The 22,745-nt window shown below is 53.3% G+C and overlaps 2 protein-coding genes across 2 annotated transcripts in view; one reads left to right on the forward strand and one right to left on the reverse strand.

The window, feature by feature from the left end:
* LOC147091880 (uncharacterized) overlaps positions 1–22,745 on the reverse strand; it is a 69,074-nt gene that overhangs the window by 23,858 nt on the left and 22,471 nt on the right. The gene's annotated exons all lie outside the window — the stretch shown is intronic.
* On the forward strand, positions 8,939–10,024 carry LOC147091881 (uncharacterized). The gene has a single exon (XM_085976907.1). The coding sequence runs from the start codon at positions 8,977–8,979 to the stop codon at positions 9,844–9,846; it is 870 nt and encodes a 289-aa protein (XP_085833033.1). The 5' UTR covers positions 8,939–8,976; the 3' UTR covers positions 9,847–10,024.

Raw genomic sequence — 22,745 nt, forward strand, 5'->3', positions numbered from 1 at the left:
CACCCTCGGGGACCGCTGTAACCCACTACCCATTACCACCCACCCCACGACCCGATATGCAACCCCAGCAGCCGGCTCGCCTTGGACCGTCACCCACGAGGGCTACACTCCAGGGCCCCAGCCTACACGGGACGCGACGCCGGAAGCTCCACCACCCCTGCCGTCGCCACGTCGATCACAGCGGCAGACAGGACCTCCGGATAGACTCCAATACACGAACTTTTAAATACACTTCACCCCGCCGGACTCATTTTTAAACAAGGGGTGAATGTGGTAAACCACTGTTATACCTGTCTGTATGTGTATGTGTATTCCACTAGGTACAGGTCTGGACATGCCTCGGCTGACTCCTCCCACTAGTCCAGGTATAAAAGTGACTACCTCCCAGTCCCTTAGTATTCTGGACGGGTCGACCACTCGAGACAAGACCTTCATTCTTTAGTTAATAAAAGCCTGATTGTTACTCGCTCAACCTCAGTCTTTTGAGTAATTGATGGTGCATCAGGCTCCATTTGCGGCCGCGGGCCACTCGCCCTCCTTTCCTCTGTCTCTCTCTCCTCCCCCACTTCCCTCTCCCAACCCCCTCCCCCTCTCCCCCTTCCCTCTCCCGCTCCCTCCCCCTCCCTCTCGCTCCCTCCCCCCTCCTCTCCCCCCTCTCGCCTCTCCCCTCCCCCTCTCTCTCTTCCCCTCTCTCTCTCCCCCCTGCCTCCCTCTCTCTCTCCCCTGCCTCACCCTCTCTCTCTCCCACTCTCTCTCTGCCCCCTCCCTCCCCTCTCTCTCTCCGCCCTCCCTCCCCCTCTCCTCCCCCTCTCTCCCTCCCCCTCTCTCCCTCCCCCTCTCTCTCCCCCCTCCCTCCCCCTCTCCCCCCCTCCCACCGCCTCTCCCCCCTCCTTCCCCCTCTCTTTCCCCTCCCTCCCCCTCTTTCTCTGCCCCCTCCTTCCCCCTCTTTCTCTGCCCCCTCCCTCCCCCTCTTTCTCTGCCCCCTCCCTCCCCCTCTTTCTCTGCCCCCTCCCTCCCCCTATTTCTCTGCCACTTCCCTACCCTTCTTTCTCTGCCCCCTCCCTCCCCTTCTTTCTCTGCCCCCTCCCTCCCCCTCTTTCTCTGCCCCCTCCCTCTCTTTCTCTGCCCCCTCCCTCTTTCTTGGCCCCCTCCCTCCCCCTCTCTCCCCCTCTCTGTCTGCCCCCTCCCTCCCCCTCTCTCTGCCCCCTCCCTCTCTCTCTCTCTCTGCCCCCTCCCTCCCCCTCTCTCTCTCTGCCCCCTCCCTCACCCTCTCTCCCCAGTCTCTCTCTATCCCCCCCAGTCTCTCTCTATCCCCCCCAGCCTCTCTCTATCCCCCCCAGTCTCTCTCAATCCCCCCCAGTCTCTCTCAATCCCCCCCAGTCTCTCTCAATCCCCCCCAGTCTCTCTCAATCCCCCCCAGTCTCTCTCAATCCCCCCCAGTCTCTCTCAATCCCCCCCAGTCTCTCTCAATCCCCCCCAGTCTCTCTCAATCCCCCCCAGTCTCTCTCAATCCCCCCCAGTCTCTCTCAATCCCCCCCAGTCTCTCTCAATCCCCCCAGTCTCTCTCAATCCCCCCCAGTCTCTCTCTATCCCCCCCAGTCTCTCTCTATCCCCCCCAGTCTCTCTCTATCCCCCCCAGTCTCTCTCTATCCCCCCCAGTCTCTCTCTATCCCCCCCAGTCTCTCTCTATCCCCCCCAGTCTCTCTCTATCCCCCCCAGTCTCTCTCTATCCCCCCCAGTCTCTCTCTATCCCCCCCAGTCTCTCTCTATCCCCCCCAGTCTCTATCCCCCCCAGTCTCTCTCTATCCCCCCCAGTCTCTCTCTATCCCCCCCAGTCTCTCTCTATCCCCCCCAGTCTCTCTCTATCCCCCCCAGTCTCTCTCTATCCCCCCCAGTCTCTCTCTATCCCCCCCAGTCTCTCTCTATCCCCCCAGTCTCTCTCTATCCCCCCCAGTCTCTCTCTATCCCCCCCAGTCTCTCTCTATCCCCCCCAGTCTCTCTCTATCCCCCCCAGTCTCTCTCTATCCCCCCCAGTCTCTCTCTATCCCCCCCAGTCTCTATCCCCCCCAGTCTCTCTCTATCCCCCCCAGTCTCTCTCTATCCCCCCCAGTCTCTCTCTATCCCCCCCAGTCTCTCTCTATCCCCCCCAGTCTCTCTCTATCCCCCCCAGTCTCTCTCTATCCCCCCCAGTCTCTCTCTATCCCCCCAGTCTCTCTCTATCCCCCCCAGTCTCTCTCTATCCCCCCCAGTCTCTCTCTATCCCCCCCAGTCTCTCTCTATCCCCCCCAGTCTCTCTCTATCCCCCCCAGTCTCTCTCTATCCCCCCAGTCGCTCTCTCTCTTCCCCCCCCAGTCGCTCTCTCTCTTCCCCCCCAGTCGCGCTCTCTTCCCCCCCGGTCGCGCTCTCTCTTCCCCCCCGGTCGCGCTTTCTCTTCCCCCCCGGTCGCGCTCTCTCTTCCCCCCCGGTCGCGCTCTCTCTTCCCCCCCGGTCGCGCTCTCTCTTCCCCCCGGTCGCGCTCTCGCTTCCCCCCCGGTCGCGCTCTCTCTTCCCCCCCCGGTCGCGCTCTCTCTTCCCCCCCGGTCGCGCTCTCTCTTCCCCCCCGGTCGCGCTCTCTCTTCCCCCCCGGTCGCGCTCTCTCTTCCCCCCCGGTCGCGCTCTCTCTTCCCCCCCCCCGGTCGCGCTCTCTCTTCCCCCCCGGTCGCGCTCTCTCTTCCCCCCCGGCCGCGCTCTCTCTTCCCCCCCGGTCGCGCTCTCTCTTCCCCCCCGGTCGCGCTCTCTCTTCCACCCCCAGTCGCTCTCTCTCCCTCTTCCAACAACAACATGCCCTCAAAAGACCTTCGGCACCGCCAGGCACTTCAAGTATATATCAAGAAAAGCAGTGGTCCTAGTACCGACCCCTGGGGAACACCACTGTATACCTTCCTCCAGTCTGAAAAACAGCCGTTCACCACTACTCTCTCTTTTCTGTCACTTAGCCAATTTCATATCCATGCTGCGACTGTCCCTTTTATTCCATGGCCTTCTACTTTGCTGGCAAGCCTATTATGTGGCTTTTTGTTGAACGCCTTTTGGAAATCCATGTACACCACGTTAACCGAATTGCCCTCATCAACCCTCTCCGTTACCTCATCAAAAAACTCAATCAGAATCAGAGCAGCCGGGCCCGGTGGACGTGCGGCCAGGGCCCTGGCACCAGGAAACCCAGGGTGCAGCGCCTCCCCCATCCGAGCTGCCGCTTCCTGGTTTCTTCAGCTGGTTCCACCGAGTCCGATTCGGGACAAAGGACAAAGGCCAGGCTCCCAGAATGGCCCGCGGCCCCGGGGAGCATGCGCACTCTCAGCGGGGAAATCAACGTGTTGGATAGTGTGGATTCTGGGGCGCGGTGAACTGTGGGTGCTGCGGCCGCCATTAGTCAGCAGCTGTCGGGAAGTGTTTTATTGCAGGCTGACGGAAGGTAGGTCCCTGGCCGTCTGTGTAGGTGATTTTGTTGCTTCAGTTTGAGCTGGAGTGGAGATGGAGGAGAAGCTGCTGGGTTTAAACCCCAGTACTTCTGAGCCCAGGAGGATCCAACAATTTCCAATGTGAGACTGTCAAGGGAGGTGGATTCTGGGGGAGATTAGGTTGTTAAACAGCCACTGTCCCTACTATGTAAAAGAGTATTGTTTTAGGAATAAGCATTTCTGTAGAGGCTTTTAATCCAGTTTACGTCTGCAGATTTGTTTTAATTCATTCTTGGGATGTGGGCGTTGTAATAATAATAAATAACTTCTGGAGGAAGTTATGTGCACATCACTTCCTGTGACCTGTGAACTCTGTGCATACATCACTTCCTGTGCATACGTTACTTCCTGTGTTTTGACTAGTATAAATACTGAACTGCTCAGTATAGTAAAAGGGCTTCTCCTAGAGGCATGGTGAAGACCGCTCTTGTACATAGTATAATTATAAGTTGTTTAAAGCTTACTTTAAAGTTCCTTGATGTGTGAGACTTTTTATTACATCAATTTAAACAACTTAGTATTTACACTCACAAATACTAGACCTTCGGACAAACTCGGAGTTAAGGATCCAGGGAACCACCCATCATAGAAAACATCCTTAAACCTACTCATCTGGACTTGGACCCAAACGCACCAGCAGCTGGCAGGGTATGGAAGCATTGGTACCGTACTTTTGAGAATTTTCTTGATGAATGTAAAGCGAATGCTTCTACTAAACTGAGGATACTTATCAACTATGTGACCCCAACAGTGTTTGAATATGTTGATGAATGGGATAATTACGATGAGGTGATCCGGGCACTTAAAAAACTATATGCCAAGACCGCAAATGAGGTCTATGCTAGACATCTACTGGCCACAGCCCGACAAGGGCCAGGGGAATCGATTAACGAATTCCTTCAAGAACTTCGCAGGCTCAGCGTAGATTGTAACTTTCAGGCACCCTCGGCTGAGCTGTACCGCGAAGAAATGATTCGTGATGCTTTCATCTGCGGGATTGCCTCTCCATTTATGCGCCAGCGTCTGCTAGAAAGTAAAACACTTGAGCTACAAAAGGCTTTTGACCTGGCTTGTTCTCTGGATTTGGCAAAGAAAAATGCAGACCTCTATCAGCTGCCCAGATCTCGATCTGCTGCTGTAACTGCAACCAGACGATTCAAGTGGTCTCAGGTGAACCCTATCATGGAGGAATCTAATCCTGATGATAATTCTGATGAAGAAGAGGAGGATGATCCCACTTTAGCAGCCTCTTGGCAATCTAGGAAGGAATGCTTCTTTTGTGGAGATTCTTTTCACCCTAGGAAATTCTGCCCTGCTCGCAATGCGATCTGCAGTCATTGCGATAAAAAGGGACACTTTGCAAAAGTTTGCCAATCAAGAGCCTCTGCGAGGGCCTATCCAGCTAAGGCCTACCGAACTGCCCCAATTAGGGCCTATCAAGATGCTCCGGCTAGGACCTATCAAGCTTCCTCTCGAGCTCTCTCCCGAAGAAGCAGACCTAGAGTTTCAGCCACTCTCTGTGCAACCACACCAATTACAGCTGCTTGCCCACAGAACCTGTTTCATGCAGCTACAAAAGTTTCAGTTAATGGGCATACCTTAGATGCCTTAATTGACTCAGGAAGTACTGATAGTTTCATTAGAGAACAGATTGTTGCGAAATTGAAACTACATATCTTCCCATCGGACCAGGCAATTGCGATGGCTCAGTCATCACTTAATACCAGAATCTCCGGCTTTTGTATTATTGATATGACACTTAATGGTCGCATGTATCCCTCCACCCGACTTTCGGTGCTCAAGGACTTATGTAGTGATCTCATCTTAGGGCTGGATTTTCAAAAACAGCATAAGAAACTCACCATTGAGTTCGGCGGATCCAAACCTGGACTTACTATTTCTAATATACTGTCTAAATTACCATTTTGTGCATTATCAGCAGCTTCACTTGATGAACCCTCATTATTTGCCAGTATTCCTCCTCGATGCAAACCAATAATAACGAAATCGCGGCGCTTTAGTCAGGAAGACCAATCTTTTATTGAGGCTGAAATCTCTCGACTTTTAGCAGAGGATATCATCGAATAATGTTCGTCGCCCTATCGGGCTCAAATCGTCATCGTCAAGAACCCTCTAAAACCTCACAAACAACGACTATGCATTGATTATTCGCAAACCATCAATCAATATACTGACTTGGATGCCTACCCATTGCCACGCATTGATGATATGGTTAATAAACTGGCCGAATACAAAGTGTTCTCAACTTACGATTTGAAAAGTGCCTATCATCAGGTACCCTTGAAGGTCTCAGATAAGCAGTACACAGCCTTTGAGGCTAATGGACGGCTGTACCAATTTCGTCGCCTCCCATTCGGGGTTACTAATGGAGTGGCTGTCTTCCAACAGGCAATGGATGGCCTGGTTAAGCAGGAAAATTTAAGGGACACTTTTCCCTATCTTGATAACATTGCTATTGCAGGTCACGATCAACAGGAACACGACGCCAACCTCCAAAAATTTCGGGATGCTCTCCCTCACCGTAACTTAACTTTGAATGAATCTAAATCTGTTGAGTCTCAACCGACCATCAACATCCTTGGCTACTGCGTAGGCAATGGTATCATTAAGCCAGACCCAGAAAGACTTCGCCCGCTCCAAGAGCTCCCGTCACCTAAGAATCCGGCTTCTTTACGTCGGGCTCTCGGTCTGTTTGCATACTACGCTAAATGGATTCCTCATTTTTCAGACAAAATCCAACCCTTGCTGCATGCTAGATCATTTCCATTGGAAAGAGCGGCTGTTGCAGCCTTTAACCTTCTCAAAAAACAGTTGGAGAAAGCGGCTTTTCACTCCATCGATGAGAATCTCCCTTTCATAGTCGAATGTGATGCCTCGGAGGTGGCGATCTCGGCTACTCTAAATCAGGAAGGTCGTCCTGTAGCATTTATGTCCAGGACCTTACAAGGTGCCGAGCTACATTATCCTCTGGTTGAGAAGGAAGCCACAGCCATCATAGAGGCGGTACGGAAGTGGAACCATTTCCTAGCTCGCCAGCACTTTACATTAATCACGGACCAGCGATCAGTCGCCTTCATGCTCGATAATCGAAAACGAACCAAAATTAAGAATAATAAAATACAGCTTTGGAGGATGGAACTGGCCTCTTTTGGTTACACCATTCACTATCGACCTGGCAAGGAGAATGTGGCCCCGGATACCCTCACACGAGCATTCTGCTCCACTATGTCGTCCTCTACTCTCATAGATGTCCATAATGGATTGTGTCATCCTGGCGTTACGTGCATGCTACATTTCGTACGATCATGGAATCTCCCTTTTTCTACTGGAGATGTAAAGAAAATGTGCTCAGAATGCCGGCTTTGTGCAGAATTAAAACCTCAGTTCTTCCGCCCCTCAGATGGTATGCTCATACACGCAACCCAACCGATGCAACGACTTAGCATCGATTTTAAGGGCCCAGTGCCCTCTTCAACTCGGAACACATACTTACTCACCATGATTGATGAATATTCACATTTTCCATTTGCTTTCCCCTGCTCCAATATGCTGGCGTCCACAGTAATCTGCTGCCTTGAGCAAGTATTTTCTCTCTGTGGCATGGCGGCTTACATTCACTCGGATCGGGGTCCATCCTTTATGTCAAGGGAACTCAAGGACTACCTCTCAGAACGGGGAATTGCTACAAGCAAAACGACGCCATATCATCCCATCGGAAATGGGCAGGTAGAGAGGTATAATGGTATCATCTGGAATTCCGTACATCTTGCTTTAAGATCTCGGGGCCTACCAAACCAGCAATGGGAAGCAGTGCTTCCGGATGCATTGCACTCTATACAGTCCCTTCTTTCTACAGCCACAAATACTACACCTCATGAGCGGTTCTTTGGATTCCAGCGTCGCTCATCTTATGGGACATCCCTCCCGTCATGGCTAACTACTCCTGGACCTGTACTACTCCGAAGATACGTTCGGACGTCTAAAAATGACCCTCTCGTAGACGAGGTCGAACTAACCGATGCCAACCCCACCTATGCATACATACGATATCCCGACGGCCGAGAATCTACCGTATCATTACGGGATCTGGCTCCCTGCCCACCAGGACCTAGTGGGACATCAAGTGATGGTATTTTACCAGGAGCCTCTTGGAACCTACCGGGTACCCCTCTCCAGGATCCTGATCTGACACCAACTAGCTTGGTGCCGGTAGAACCCCATACTCAAAGTTGCGACCCTCCCAGTACCGCGCACCAAAGTACTGATCTGCCACGGACCAGCTCTGCACCTCCCTCTGAACAGAGACAGACCGACTCTGCACCTATTGGGGCTCGTACACGAAGCCATGATCTCCCCGACCCTTCACAGGGTAATCCAGGCCACACAGACTCTGACCAATGGCCAACAGCATGTAAGCGGACCAGTGACCCTCTACGATGGGAACCCAAACGGGTGCGACTTTTCCTCATTCGGCGGCTGCGGAATAAAAGGAAGACCACAGCCTTCTAATCTCGCAGGAGGGAAGAATGCAATAATAATAAATAACTGCCGGAGGAAGTTATGTGCACGTCACTTCCTGTGAACTCTGTGCATACATCACTTCCTGTGCATACGTCACTTCCTGTGTTTGGACTAGTATAAATACTGAACTGCTCAGTATAGTAAAAGGGCTTCTCCTAGAGGCACGGTGAAGACCGCTCTTGTACATAGTATAATTATAAGTTGTTTAAAGCTTACTTTAAAGTTCCTTGACGTGTGAGACTTTTTATTGCATCAGGCGTCGCTCGCAAGTCCAGAATATGTTGCCAATCCCATCTTCCCGTTGAGAAGGTGATGGTGAGCCGCCTTCTTGAACCACTGCAGTCCGTGTGGTGAAGGTACTCCCACAATGCTGTTGTGTAAGGAGTTCCAGGATTTTCACCCAGTGATGATGTAGCAATGGCGATGTATGTCCAAGTCAGGATGGTGTGTGACTGGGAGAACTTGGAGGTGATGGTGCTCCCATGCACCTTCTGCCTTTGTCCTTCTAGGTGCTGGAGGTTGTGGGTTTTGGAGGTTCTGTCAAAGTTCTGGTCGAGTTGCAGATGTATAAAGTCCATCTTCTTCGCCCCCTCCCACTCCCACCTCTCTCTCCTCCCATAGAGGCCAGAGGCCCAGACCAGGTGGCAGATTCCCTTCACTGAGGGACATTAGTGAACCAGTGGGATTTTATGACAATCCGGCAGCTTTCATAGTCACTTTTTTCTAGTGCCGGCCCCACAAATGACCAGATTCATTGAGCTCAATTTCACAACCTGCCTCTTTAGTGGGTTCTCTCTCACGCTCCCTGTTTTAAATTTATTTTACAGGGTGTTTGAAGGGGAGGATTTGCAGACGGGAAACTCAAACCACACATCACGTCAAGATCTGACAGTCACTTGATTCATCAGGAACTGAATATCATCGGCCTTTGAATATGGAAGCAAAAAGCACTGTTCACAGCGGGGAGAAACCATATATGTGTTCTGTGTGTGGACGCGGCTTCAGTCAACCCTCTGGCCTATCGAAACACAAGCGCTTTCACACCGGGGCGAGGCCATTCACCTGCTCTGAGTGTGGGAAGGGATTCACTCAGTCATCTGATCTTAAGACACATCAGCGAGTTCACACTGGGGAGAGGCCGTTCACCTGCTCTGAGTGTGGGAAGGGATTCACTAATTCATCCCACCTGCGTACACACCAGCGAGTTCACACTGGGGAGCGGCCGTTCACCTGCCCTGAGTGTGGGAAGGGATTCACTAATTCATCCCACCTGCTGACACACAAGCGAGTTCACACTGGGGAGAGGCCGTTCACCTGCTCTGAGTGTGGGAAGGGATTCACCAATTCATCCCACCTGCTGACACACCAGCGAGTTCACACTGATGAGAGACCTTTTAAATGCTCGGACTGTGGGAAGTGCTATAAAGGTTCCGGGGAACTGATACGCCATCAACGTGTTCACACTGGGGAGAGACCGTTCAGGTGCTCGCACTGCGGGACTGGGTTTAGGCAGTCATCTGACCTCACAGTACACCAGCGAGTTCACACTGGGGAGAGGCCGTTCACCTGCCCTGAGTGTGGAGAGGGATTCACTCAGTCATCCCACCTGCTGAGACACCAGCGAGTTCACACTGACGAGAGACCGTTCAGGTGCACTCACTGCGGGACTGGGTTTAGGCAGTCATCTGACCTCACTGTACACCAGCGCACTCACACTGGGGAGAGGCTGTTCACCTGCCCTGAGTGTGGGAAGGGATTCACTCAGTCATCCCACCTGCTGAGACACCAGCGAGTTCACAAGTGACAGCAGGGTTTGGATTCTGTTGTTGCTGCTGTTAATCACATCCAGGACTGAACCATGTTCATTCTGACAGGTGGGGGTTGTTTCTGCTGATGTTACTAACTCCGGGAACTGGGCTGGAGTTTCATATTCTGGATATATGTCAAATAAATCAACTTTGTTTTAAACACATTGTTGTAGATTTTAGTCTTTCCCACCTGCGTGTTTAGCATCACCTGGCTGGAGCTCAGAAAGGACAATCTGGGAGAGGATCTAACGGTGGGAACAGAACTCCATCCTGGACACAGTCCTTCAGGGCCACACTGAGAGGGGCAAACGGCACTTTGGTCTTTCTTGTCTCTCTTCACTGACAGCAAAGTTGCCGTGCGCGTTAATCTCGAGGTGTGTGAGAAATGTGTCCCAGCCGCTCTCTGCCATGTTTCAGAGCTCCAAGGCACGGAACAGAAGGCTCCTTTAGGAATGTACCCCAGTGCTTTTTTTTTAATGGCCTTATTAACCTGTGTTGCTACTTTTAGTGATTTGTGTATCTGGATCCCTCTGCTCCTCCAACCCATTTAGACTCTTAGGGGGAAATTCAGTGGCGCCCCCTTTGGGTCACTAACGTCACCGGGGCTAACTTTAGCGCCCTGAAAAAGTTAGCGCCCCTGTGCATTAAATTCATTGGTTGCGCCCCAGGCAGGAGGCAGGGTGCTACTGGAAGCGCTCCCCTCCCTCTTGAGGCGCTACCAGTGAATTTCACGGCGCTTCATGTAACAGCGCCATGCCCGTCAGCACATAGCACCATGCCATAGCAGACCTCCCTCCCTGATTAAAGTGGAGGGGCGCAGCACTGCGCACACCTGGGCCCTGCAGGACCACCGGGGAGTGGGGTGTCGGATCAAGAGGAGCGCAGGGCTGTGCGATTGCGGCCGACACCCCGAAGAAGAAAGGGGTAGGGGGCAGGTGCTGGCAGTCGGCCAAAATAAAAAGTTGCCGCCCGACACCTGCCCTTTAAGTGGCATCGCCGCGGCTGCAGAAACGACCCCTGACCCTGTCGGACATATCGTCCGCTGATAGGTCAGGGGTCGTAACCCAAGGTTGCAGCCGGGGTGCTGCGCTTGGCGATGATGTCATTGCCGGCAGTGCAGTGCCGTGGGGAGCAACCGACTACCTACGCCACTAACATCCTGCTGAATATCGCGGGAGGCACAAAGCAACCCAATTTCACCCCCTTGTCCAAATAGTGAGTGGCCTCCTTATTCTTCCCACCAAAACACACCACCTCACACTGACCTATAGTGAAATTCATTAACACACCACCTCACACTGATCTATAGTGATATTCATTAACACACCACCTCACACTGATCTATAGTGAAATTTATTAACACACCACCTCACACTGATCTATAGTGAAATTCATTAACACACCGCCTCACACTGATCCATAGTGAAATTCATTAACACCACCTCACACTGATCTATAGTGCATTCATTAACACACCACCTCACACTGATCTACAGTGACATTCATTAACACACCACCTCACACTGATCTATCATGACATTCATTAACACACCACCTTACACTGATCTACAGTGAAATTCATTAACACACCACCTCACACTGATATATCATGAAATTCATTAACACACCACCTCACACTGATCTATAGTGAAATTCATTAACACAGCACCTCACACTGATCTACAGTGAAATTCATTTGCCAATTACATGCCCATTCTGAAATTTATTAATGTCTTCTTGCATTTTGTCTTCCTCAGTATTAACTCTACCTCCCAATTTGGTGTTATCGACAAACTTTGAAATTGTTCTTCTGATTCACGCGTCCAAATCGTTTATGTAAATAGTGAACAGTAGTGATCCCAGCGCCGATCCCTGTGGAACACCACTTCCCACCTTTTGCCAGTCTGAGTAGCTATTCTTAACCCCTACTCTCTCTTTTCTGTTTTGTGACCAGCTTGCTATCCATAATAGTATGTAAGGTCGACAAGATGACCAAGGTCAGGCTGTGTGGAGTGAAGGGCCAGGCAGCAGAATGGATGGAAAGCTGGCTACAAAACAGAAATCAGAGGGTTGGAGTTAAGGGAAGTTTGTAGCGATCTTTCCATCCATTCTGCTGCCTGGCCCTTGACTCCACATGGCCTGACCGTGGTCATCTTGTAGACCATACATACTGCAGACACAGTGCACCAGTGGTGGAGGGGGTGGATATTGAGTCCTGTGGCAGGGGCGCTGATGAAGTGGATTTCTCTGTCCGTGAGTTTTGAGGCATCACTAGTTGCGTTTTTCACCTCTTTCCACCTTTAAAAAAAACCTTGCTGCCAGTTTATTAAAGCCATTAACAGCCGCTCGGGTGGGACACACCAATAAATGAGGCCTTGTTTCCCTCAGAATGACAGGCCTGAACCCGAGTTAGAAAACATTTAGTAATTAAACCAGACTGGGCGGGGCCTGAGGTGCGAGCTAGTAACAGAAAATTGGTGGCCAGGGCTGAGGATCTGGGGACTCGGGTTTCTGTGTCATTTATTGATTAATTTTGTTTATTGCCCAATCTCAATCAGACTGGCAGGTCATCTTGCTGTCTGATGGAGGCGAGTGTCCCCAATGGAGGGCTCTCTATGCGGGAGTCCTTCCCAGCACCATTGGGGATCTGGGGTGGAGACTGTTGCAGGGAGCTGTCGTGTGCAACAGTTTCTAAGATCCTTTCCAGACTCTAAGGCCAGATGTGTTTTCTGTGGCCTAGAGGAGTACACGGGCCGTGTATATATTCAGTGTGAGAGTTTGCAGCTCATGTGTAGTTACCTGAAGGGGCTGCTCCTCAACTCTTGGTTACACTTTAGCCCCACGCTCCTAATCTTTGCCTGCCCGCCCGGTGCAGAGGGGGGGTGGGTAAGTCAGAGGATCTTCTGCTGGACCTGCTCTTGGGCCTGGTGAAAACAGCAATTTGTAGGTCCAGGATGGGCGGGGCCCATGGGGTGAAGTCACTCTGGCTGCCTCCCTCTCTCCCATGGTCTTGTCCGTGCCTGGGTGGCCCTGGAGAGGGAGCAGGTGGTGTTTTGACTGGTACGCTTGATGCCTTCCGTGACCGGTGGGCGCCTCAGATTACAGAGGGTATGATTAAGAAGATTGCAGATGATACTAAAATCAGCTGTGTGGTTGATACTGAAGAAGGAAGCTGTAGACTGCAGGAAGATATTAATACATTGGTCAGGTGGGCAGAACAGTGGCAAATGGAATTCAATCCGGGGAAGCGTGAGGTTGTGGCGTTGCCACATTGGGGAAACACTGTGTATATGTAGATAAACCTGTATAATCCCCTTTTAACTGCTGTATTCCCCTCCCCCCGCAAGACAGTTGCAAGCTGAGAGGAATAAGGCATGTTCAGACTTGCCTGCTGCTGAGAGAAGGAAAACCAATCAGGTTCCAGCAGGTGACCAATCCGTGAGTCATCACAGGCTCGCGGGCTTTACGAATTCAGTACTGTATTGTGAGAGTTGGAGTAAAGACCTATTTCTTGTAGCTCGCTGTGTTGCCTATTTCTTTACGCGGGAGACTGTAGTCTCCCACATTGGTGACCCCGAATGTCGGCGGCCGAAGCCCCCGACTCACGTAGCCCTACAGAGGCCAGCAACAACCCGACGGCAACCAGCAGCAGCCCGATGTCGGCCGGTGCCGCGTCCTTGAAGCTCCCCACCTTCTGGGAACACCAAGCACCAGCTTGATTCGTGCACACGGAGGCCCAATTCACCCTTCGCAGAGTTCAAGATGATGAAGAAAGGTACCTCCACGTAGTCTCAGCACTAGCAAGCTCCACCGCCGCCGAAGTTCTCGACCTTCTGGGGAACCCACCACAGACCGGCAAGTACTCAACCATTAAGGGCCGCTTGCTGCAGGCTTACGGCCTGTCCGGGGAGGAGAGGGCCCGTAGGCTTCTTTCACTACCAGGCCTCGGCGACTCTACCCCAACCCAGTTGATGAGCTGGATGCTTGCGCTCCTGGGCTCTGAACCGCAGTGCTTCTTGTTTCGGGCCCTTTTCCTCAGCCTGCTTCCTCAGCAGGTACAGACTGCCCTCGCGGGGTCCCCGATCACGGACTGCGTACAACTGGCAGCCGCCATGGACAAAGTCTTCGCCGTCGCCCAACTCGGCTCTGCAGCCGCGAGGCTCCCCGACACCACCGAGTGCGCGCCGCCACGCCAGGCCGCACAACTATGCTACTACCACGCACGTTTCGGTCACAAGGCCCAACGCTGCAGAGCACCCTGCTCTTTCAATCAAACCAAGATGGCCGCCCGGCCCAACGCGCTAGCCCCGCACCGCCGTCTAGGCCCGCTCGACCGCACCCCCGCCGCCACGATGGCCATCGGCACCGCAGGTAAACTGCTGTACATATCCGACTCCCTTTCAGGGTGCAGATTCCTTTGGGACACCGGAGCCCAATGCAGCATAATTCCTGCCTCCCAGCTCGACATCCAGGCAGGCTGCAGCAGCCCACCCCTTGTGGCGGCAAATGGCGCAGCCATCACTACTTTTGGAAAGCGACGGGCCGAGGTTTGTTTCAACGGCCAGCGATTTACGTGGGATTTCGTGACGGCCTTGGTGGCACATCCCTTGCTGGGCGCCGATTTTCTTTGCGCCCTCGGACTCCTGGTTGACGTCCGCGACAGGCGCCTGATCGACGCAGCAACTTTCACTTCACTGACCTGCCAGCAGAGCAACAGCCCGGCCCTCGTCGGGTCCTGCTCTGTCCCGGCGGATGATGACTACACCCGCCTACTCGCAGATTTCCCGAGGCTCACACAACTGACATTCTCAGCCGCGGCAGCCAAGCATGGTGTCGAGCACCACATTGCCACTACGGGACCACCAGTGTTCGCCTGAGCCAGACGCCTGGACCCAGCCAAGATGGCGGTGGCCAAGGAAGAATTCACCACGATGGAGAAACTGGGCATCATCCGCCGCTCGAACAGCCCCTGGTCATCCCCCCTCCACATTGTGCCCAAGCCGGGCAGTGGCTGGTGCCCCTGTGGCGACTACAGATGGCTCAACGACGCCACCACGCCCGATAGATACCCCATTCCGCACATCCAAGACTTCTCGGCACACCTAGCAGGAAAGTCCGTCTTTTCCAAGGTCGACCTGATTTGCGGTTACCATCAGGTCCCCGTCCACCACGCAGATGTCCAGAAGACAGCGGTCATCACCCCCTTCGGACTGTTCGAGTTCTTGCGCATGCCCTTCGGGCTCAAGAACGCCGCACAGGCCTTCCAACGGCTCATGGATTTCGTCCTACGGGACCTGAGCTTCCTGTTTGTCTATCTGGACGATATCCTCGTGGCCAGCACCAGCAAGGCCGAGCACATTGCGCATTTGCGCTCTCTTTTCCAGCGCCTCAGCCAACATGGGCTAATCATTAACCCGGCCAAATGCCAGTTCGGAGCAGCCCAAATTGACTTTCTCGGCCACAGAATCTCGCCAAGGGGAGCCATTCCCCTACCTTCCAAGGTGTAGGCGGTGGCGGACTTTCCCCAGCCCACCTCGGTCAAGGCGCTGCAGGAATTTTTGGGGATGGTCAATTTCTATCACCGTTTCGTGCCCAAGGCCACCTCACTCATGCACCCCCTCTACGAAGCCACCAGGGGCAAAACGGGCAAAGAGCAACTCACCTGGTCCAGCGAGATGGCGACAGCCTTCCACCAGACCAAAAGCGCCTTGGCCAATGCCACACTACTGGCCCACCCCATCCCGGGCGCCATGACCGCCCTCACCATGGATGCCTCGGATTACGCCGTCGGCGCTGTCCAGCAACAGTGGGTCGAAGGCGCGTGGCAGCCACTGGCATTTTTCAGCCGACAGCTGCGCAAGAATGAGCAGGCCTACAGCACGTTCGACAGAGAGCTCCTGGCCCTGTTCCTGGCAATCCGGCACTTCCGTTTCCTCCTGGAAGGCCAGCCGTTCACCGCATTCGTGGACCACAAGCTGCTCACTTTCACCATGGCCAAAGTAACCGAACCATGGTCCACGCGCCAACAACGCCAACTCAACTTCATCTTGGAGTTCACCACGGACATCCGCCACGTCGCCGGCAAGGACAATTTGGTGGCCGACTGCCTCTCAAGACCCTCGCTCCATGCAATGCACCTGGGCATCAACTACGCCAGCATGGCGAGAGACCAGGCCGCCGACACGGAGATCCAGGCCCTCAGGACGTCAACCACCAGCCTCACTCTGGCCGACATCCACTTCCACGCAGCCGGCACAACCCTCCTGTGCGACGTCTCAGTCCCCTCGCCTAGGCCGGTCGTCCCATCCGCCTGGCACAAGCGAGTTTTCGACATCATCCACGGCCTCTCACATCCAGGGATGCGTGCGTCTCAGAAACTCATGTCCACCAAGTTCGTCTGGCCTGGACTCCACAAGGATGTGAGAGACTGGGCCAACACATGCGTGGCGTGTCAGCGCGCTAAGGTCCAACAGCACACCAAGGTGCCATTGGAGTGTTTCCCGGTGCCCGAGAGGCGTTTCGACCACGTCCACGTCAATCTGGTAGGCCCCTTGCCGCCGTCGCACGGTTTCACACACCTGCTCACGATCGTCGACCGCACCACCAGATGGCCCGAGGCATTTCCCCTCGCCTCCACGACCACGATCGACGTCGTGCGAGCATTCGTCTTGACATGGGTGGCCCGGTTCGGCGTGCCTACCGACATACCCTCGGACAGAGGCCCCCAGTTCACCTCCCACTTGTGGAATGCCATCACCGCCGGCCTCGGCACCAAGTTGCACAGGACAACAGCCTACCACCCGCAGGCCAACGGGCTTTGCGAGCGCTTTCATCGTTCCTTGAAAGCCTCCCTCCGCGACAGCCTGGCCGACACCAGCTGGATCGACAAACTACCCTGGGTCCTCCTGGGATTGCACACCGTGCCCAAAGAGGACCTCCGCACCTCTGCGGCCGAGATGGTCTACGGCCAACCGCTCAGAGTACCAGGTGACTTCCTCCCCCTGACAACGGAGCCATGGTCGGCCGCCAGACAGCTTTCCCTGCACCAGGACGTGGCCCAGCAATTCCGTCCAGTGCCCACTTTGCAACACGGCCCGCAGCCGTCCCACGTGCCTCGGGACTTACGACATGTGGACTTCATCTTCGTGCGCCAGGACGCGCACAGAGGCCCGCTGCAGGCACCATACACCGGCCCCTTCTCAGTATTGGAGACGGGGGACAAAGCTTTTCTTATCGACGTCGGTGGGAAGCCGGACCTTGTTTCAGTAGACCGCCTCAAACCGGCGCACCTGGACCTCAGCTTCCCGTTTCGTCCGGCTCTTCCCCCATGGTGGGGCAGACCTCCCGCGTTGGCGGCGGCCCCACAAGAGGACCAAGACACGCCAGAACCTTACTTCCCGGCCGCCGCCCCACCTTCGCCGGCAGCCCGTCCAGCCAGCCCACCGGCAGACCAGCCGCCAGACCAGCCGACGAACCAACCAGCCGACCTCCCAGACAGCCCTCCTCACATGCCAGATGGCTACTACAGCCGCTACGGCCGTTTGGTCAAACCTCCGCAGAGACTGACTTTTACAGTTAACGAGGATTCTGGGGGGGCGTATGTGGCGTTGCCACATTGGGGAAACACTGTGTGTATGTAGATAAACCTGTATAATCCCCTTTTAACTGCTGTATTCCCCTCCCCCCGCAAGACAGTTGCAAGCTGAGAGGAATAAGGCATGTTCAGACTTGCCTGCTGCTGAGAGAAGGAAAACCAATCAGGTTCCAGCAGGTGACCAATCCGTGAGTCATCACAGGCTCACGGGCTTTACGAATTCAGTACTGTATTGTGAGAATTGGAGTAAAGACCTATTTCTTGTAGCTTGCTGTGTTGCCTATTTCTTTACGCGGGAGACTGTAGTCTCCCACAAGGTAATGCATTTGGGGAGGACTAACAAGGAAAGGGAATAAACATTAAATGTTAGGACATTGAGTAGTGTAGAGGAACAAAGGGACCTTGGAGTGCATGTCCACAGATCCCTGAAGGCAGCAGGCCAGGTAGATAAGGTGGTTAAGAAGGTGTACGGAATGCTTGCCTTTATTAGCCGTGGCATAGAATACAAGAGCAGGGGGGTTATGCTATAACTGTATGAAACACGAGTTAGGCCTCAGCTAGAATACTGCGTGCAGTTCTGGTCACCACATTACAGGAAAGATGTGATTGCACTAGAGAGGGTACAGAGGAGATTTACAAGGATGTTGCCGGGAGTAGAGAATCTTAGCTCTGAGGAAAGACTGGATAGGCTGGGTCTGTTTTCCTTGGAACAGTGGAGGCTGAGGGGAGACCTTATTGAGGCGTATAAAATTATGAGGGACATAGATAAAGTGGATAGAAAGGATCTATTTCCCTTAGCAGAGGGGTCAAAAACCAGGGGGCACAGATTTAAAGTAATTGGGGGAAGGTTTAGAGAGGATTTGAGGGGAAATTTCTTCACCCAGAGGGTGGTGGGGGTCTGGAACTCACTGCCTGAAAGGGTGGTAGACGCAGGAACCCTAACCACATTTAAAAAGTACTTGGATGTGCACTTGGGATGCTTTACCCTGCAGGGCTACGGACCAAGAGCTGGGAAGTGAGATTAGGCTGGATCGCTCTTTGTTGGCTGGCGCGGACACGATGAGTTGAAATGGCCTCCTTCCGTGCTGTAACTTTCTATGATTCTAAGTGGCAATAATCGATCCTCACAATCACATTATGATTGAATTATTATTTGTGAGTGTCGCTGTATTGTACAGTTATTATTCATAGAATAGATTCATAGAGAGTTACAGCACAGAAGGAGGCCATTCGGCCCATCGTGCCTGTGCCGGCTCTTTGAAAGAGTCGTCGTGTTTAGTCCCACATCCTCACTTTTTGTCCGTAACCCTGTCAGTTGCTCAAGTTCCCGTCCAACTCTGCTTTACAATTATTAACGGAATCAGCTTCCACCATCTTTTCAGGTCGAGTGTTCCAGATCCCCACAACTCTGAGTGGAAACATTTCTCCTCATCTCTCCTCTAGATCTTTTGCCAATATTTTTGAATCTTTGACCTCTCGTTATTGACCCACTCACCAGAGCGAATGTTTCTTTCCCAATTTATCCTATCAAAATCGCTCACCATCTTGAAAACCTCTATTAAATCACCTCTGAACCTTCTCTGTTCCAAGGAGGACAGTCCGAACTTAGAACATAAGAAGTAGGAGCAGGAGTCGGCCATACGGCCCCTCGGGCCTGCTCTGCCATTCAACAGGATCATGGCTGATCCGAACCTAGACTCACGTCCACTTCCCTGCCCGCTCCCCGTAACCCCTAATTCCCTTATCAGCTAGGAAACTGTCTATCTCCGTTTTAAATTTATTTAATGTCGCAGCTTCCACAGCTCTCTGAGGTAGTAAATTCCATAGATTTACTACCCTCTGAGTGAAGAAGTTTCTCCTCATCTCAGTTTTGAAAGGGCAGCCCCTTATTCTAAGATTATGCCCCCTAGTTCTAGTCTCACCCATCAGTGGAAACATCCTCCCCGCATCCACCCGATCAAGCCCCCTCACAATCTAATATGTTTCGATAAGATCGCCTCTCATTCTTCTGAATTCCAATGAGTAGAGGCCCAACCTACTCAACCTTTCCTCATAAGTCAACCCCCTCATCTTCAGAATCAACCAAGTGAACCTTCTCTGAACTGCCTCGAGAGCAAGTATATCTTTTCTTAAATATGGAAACCAAAACTGTACGCAGTATTCCAGGTGTGGCCTCACCAGTCTGCCAATATGCTTCTATTATGATCTCTTGATCTGTGGCCATAAAAACCTTTAGTCTCAGCCCTTATTATAGAATAATAGATGGAGTATATTCTTTGTGGCTTACACAATACTACCTGAGCAATTTGGACTTCTGCTTAAAGCCCAAATCATAAGGCAGTAGAATGTACCAGGACAACCCTACCGGATTATTAATTTCAATTAATTTTATTACTTTTCCAACCTCTCCTCATAACTGAAGCCCCTCATCCCGGGTAACAGCCTGGTAAACCTCCTCTGGGCCCTTTCGAAGACCTTTACACCTTTCCTCAAGTGTGGGGCCCAGACTTGTCCACAACACTCCAGCTGAGGCCTAACCTGTGATTTATGAAGTTCCAGCATCATCTCTTTGCTTATATATTCTATTCCTCTGTTTATAAACCCAAGTAACCGGTTATTGGTTGTTTAATATCTGTGGGGCACTGGGGCACTTGCCTTCATGGGTTTTGCTCCCATCTGGTGTCACTGGGGCAACTCAGAGTCACCCCTACAGGTGGTGAAAAATGGTCCAATCTCAATCGGATGACAAAGATGAGGAGAAATGTTTTATCTCAGAGAGTTGTTGGGATCTGGAACGCTCAGGGAGTGGGTTAATGAACCCCGGGATCCCTGATAGCCAGCCAGGATCTTGTGCTGCTGCTGTGCCAGAAGAGAGGAGAGGAGAGGAGAGGTCTCTCTCTCTCTCTGTGTGTCCAGGAGGGGAGACCACATCTGTTGCTGCTGCAGCTACTATTGGGGTGCCAGAGGAGAGGAGAGACCAGGAGACCAGACCAGAGCTAACAACAAAGGGAAGCCATCCCATCACTGCTTCCCCAACTGGTCTCCATTACAGGAGAGGGAGAGAGGGGAGAGAAACGAACATCCTACATCTGTTCAGAAGGAGGGAGAGCCGTTGGAAAACTTCTACAGGTGGTTGTCTCATGGTGCACTCTCATAAAGACTTTGTATTTAAGTGGGGGGAGGAAAGAAGAAGGAGAAGAAAACATCTAGGGGTGTGTGTGAGTGTGTGTGGCTCTTGTAAAAACAGGGCAACACACACCACTAGCAAACACCCCTCCCTATTGCTTGACCTGGGACAGCTGGAGCTGCCCAGGCAAAGTCATCATTTAATTATCACATCGTTAAGACCTGGTGGTGGACTGAGCCTGGGCATCTCCAGCTTTATTTTCCCAGGTGAAGACATCTTCTCCCCCCACAAGACCATCAATAGAGATTATTTTTCAGAGAGTGCACCCCTGCGAGCACCCACTCACCATCTTGAGTGGAGACCCAGCCCCTGCGGCCTCTCTCCTTCCCACCCCCCCCTTTCTCTCTCTCTTTGCCTCTCTCTTTGTCTCTCTCTAAAGAGACACCTCATATCCATTAATTACCCGTTGAGCAGAGGAGAGAAGGCCCCTCTCCCAATTTAATCAACAAGGGGAGAGGTGTGCCTTCACTTTTAAAGCTCCCTCTGCTCAGGGAAAACAACCATTGAGGCCATTAACATCACCAAGCCTGTGACTTGGGGTGGGTGTAGCCCTTTATAATAAGCACCCCACGATGTTGACCACATCATCGCCGGTGACGGGGCCAGCAAGGTCATACGCAAGTGTGGCAGCCACAGCCAAGGCTGCTCCCGCTGCTTCTGCTGCCCCGTCACCTTTCCGCCTTCTCACTAAAAAACACGGGGTGAAGAGCTACACTCACCCCAACATGACTATCGAAGCATGCATGAAGGCCATGGCTGAGGTTGTCGGCCCTCAGCCATCATCGTCGCCTCGAAAATGTACGGCAAGGCTGTGTTCTTCCTGGCATCGGAGCGGGCGGTGTCCCTGGACGTAACCAAGGGGCTCACCATGGGCGGGACCTTCCTGCTGGTGGATCCTCTCAAGGCCACCGTGCAGAGGATCCTTTTATCAAACGTCCCACCCTTTGTTTCGGCTGAGCTCCTCCTCCCCCACCTATGTCAACTGGGGGAGGTGAGGTCGGGGATCACACCAATCCCACTCGGATGCAGGGAGGCCAGCCTCCGGCACGTCTTCTCCTTCCGGCGCCATCTTTTTGTTCAGCTGGTGCAGGAGGACACCGAGGGCACTTTTATTGTATGCCACGAGGGGGCTGCCTACCGCGTCTTTTGGACGTCGGACGGTGTGCGGTGCCACGCCTGTAAGGAGGTGGGGTATGTACGAAAGAACTGCGCTGCCTCCAAGGCTGCCAGAACATCTGAGGTGGCCAAGGCTGACGCCGCCACCGCTCGCCCCCCCAATTCTGTCCGCGCGTCCTCAACACCTGATGCGCGGTCGACGTCGGAGGCCAACGCCATCACAGCCTTCAGCGGGGGGGAGGGAGAGTGTCTGAGCGAAGGGAAGGTGCGGAAGAAGATGAAGCACCTTAGGGCGGGTCCCCTCGGTGAGCACGTGGATACGGACGATCTGCTGGAACTTACGCCGCATACCTTGCGCTGGTGGCGGCGGAGTCTCGGAGTTTGGGGGGCCTTGTGCCCGGGCCCGTGATCGCAACCGCTGAGGCGGAAGAAGTAAGACCTGTGACCGGGCTCGGGCTCGAGGGACCCGAGCAACCCGCGCGATGGGAGGGAGCGGAGGAGGAGGCTCCGGTAGGTATGGAGGTCTCCCAGCCTTCGTGTCCCTCCATAACAAAAAGGAGGCGCGAGTCCCTAGGAGAGGAGGAGGACCATGAGAGACAATGACCCTCCTCGTGGAGGGAATCGTCGCCCGCCATGGGTGCTGTGCACCACCCCCCCCACCGTTACTGACATCTGTATTCGGCAGGAGTTGCCTGTCCTTCGGGAGGGTACGACAGATGAGTCTGTCCCGCCTGCGCCTCCCGGGGACGGGGAAGAGACCCTGCGTGTTGGGGGAGACCGCGAATCTACCCACGGAGGAAATAACAAAAGAACCATTACATCTTGCCATGTCGGGCACCCTGGAGACTGGGGTGGGCGAGGCCAGTGAGGCTGGGATCGCCCAGGACAGTCCAGACCATTCCCAGGCGCTGCTCGACGTGGCCGAGGAATGTATTCAAGCTCCCCAGTCCGCTGGGTCGGTGGCTGATGGCAGTGAGGGGGAAGAACCCCTGACTCTG

The sequence above is a fragment of the Somniosus microcephalus genome, unplaced genomic scaffold (genome assembly GCF_052327205.1).
Source record: "Somniosus microcephalus isolate GS21.2 unplaced genomic scaffold, FLI_Smic_1.0 unresolved_chr3, whole genome shotgun sequence".
NCBI classification, from domain to species: domain Eukaryota; kingdom Metazoa; phylum Chordata; class Chondrichthyes; order Squaliformes; family Somniosidae; genus Somniosus; species Somniosus microcephalus.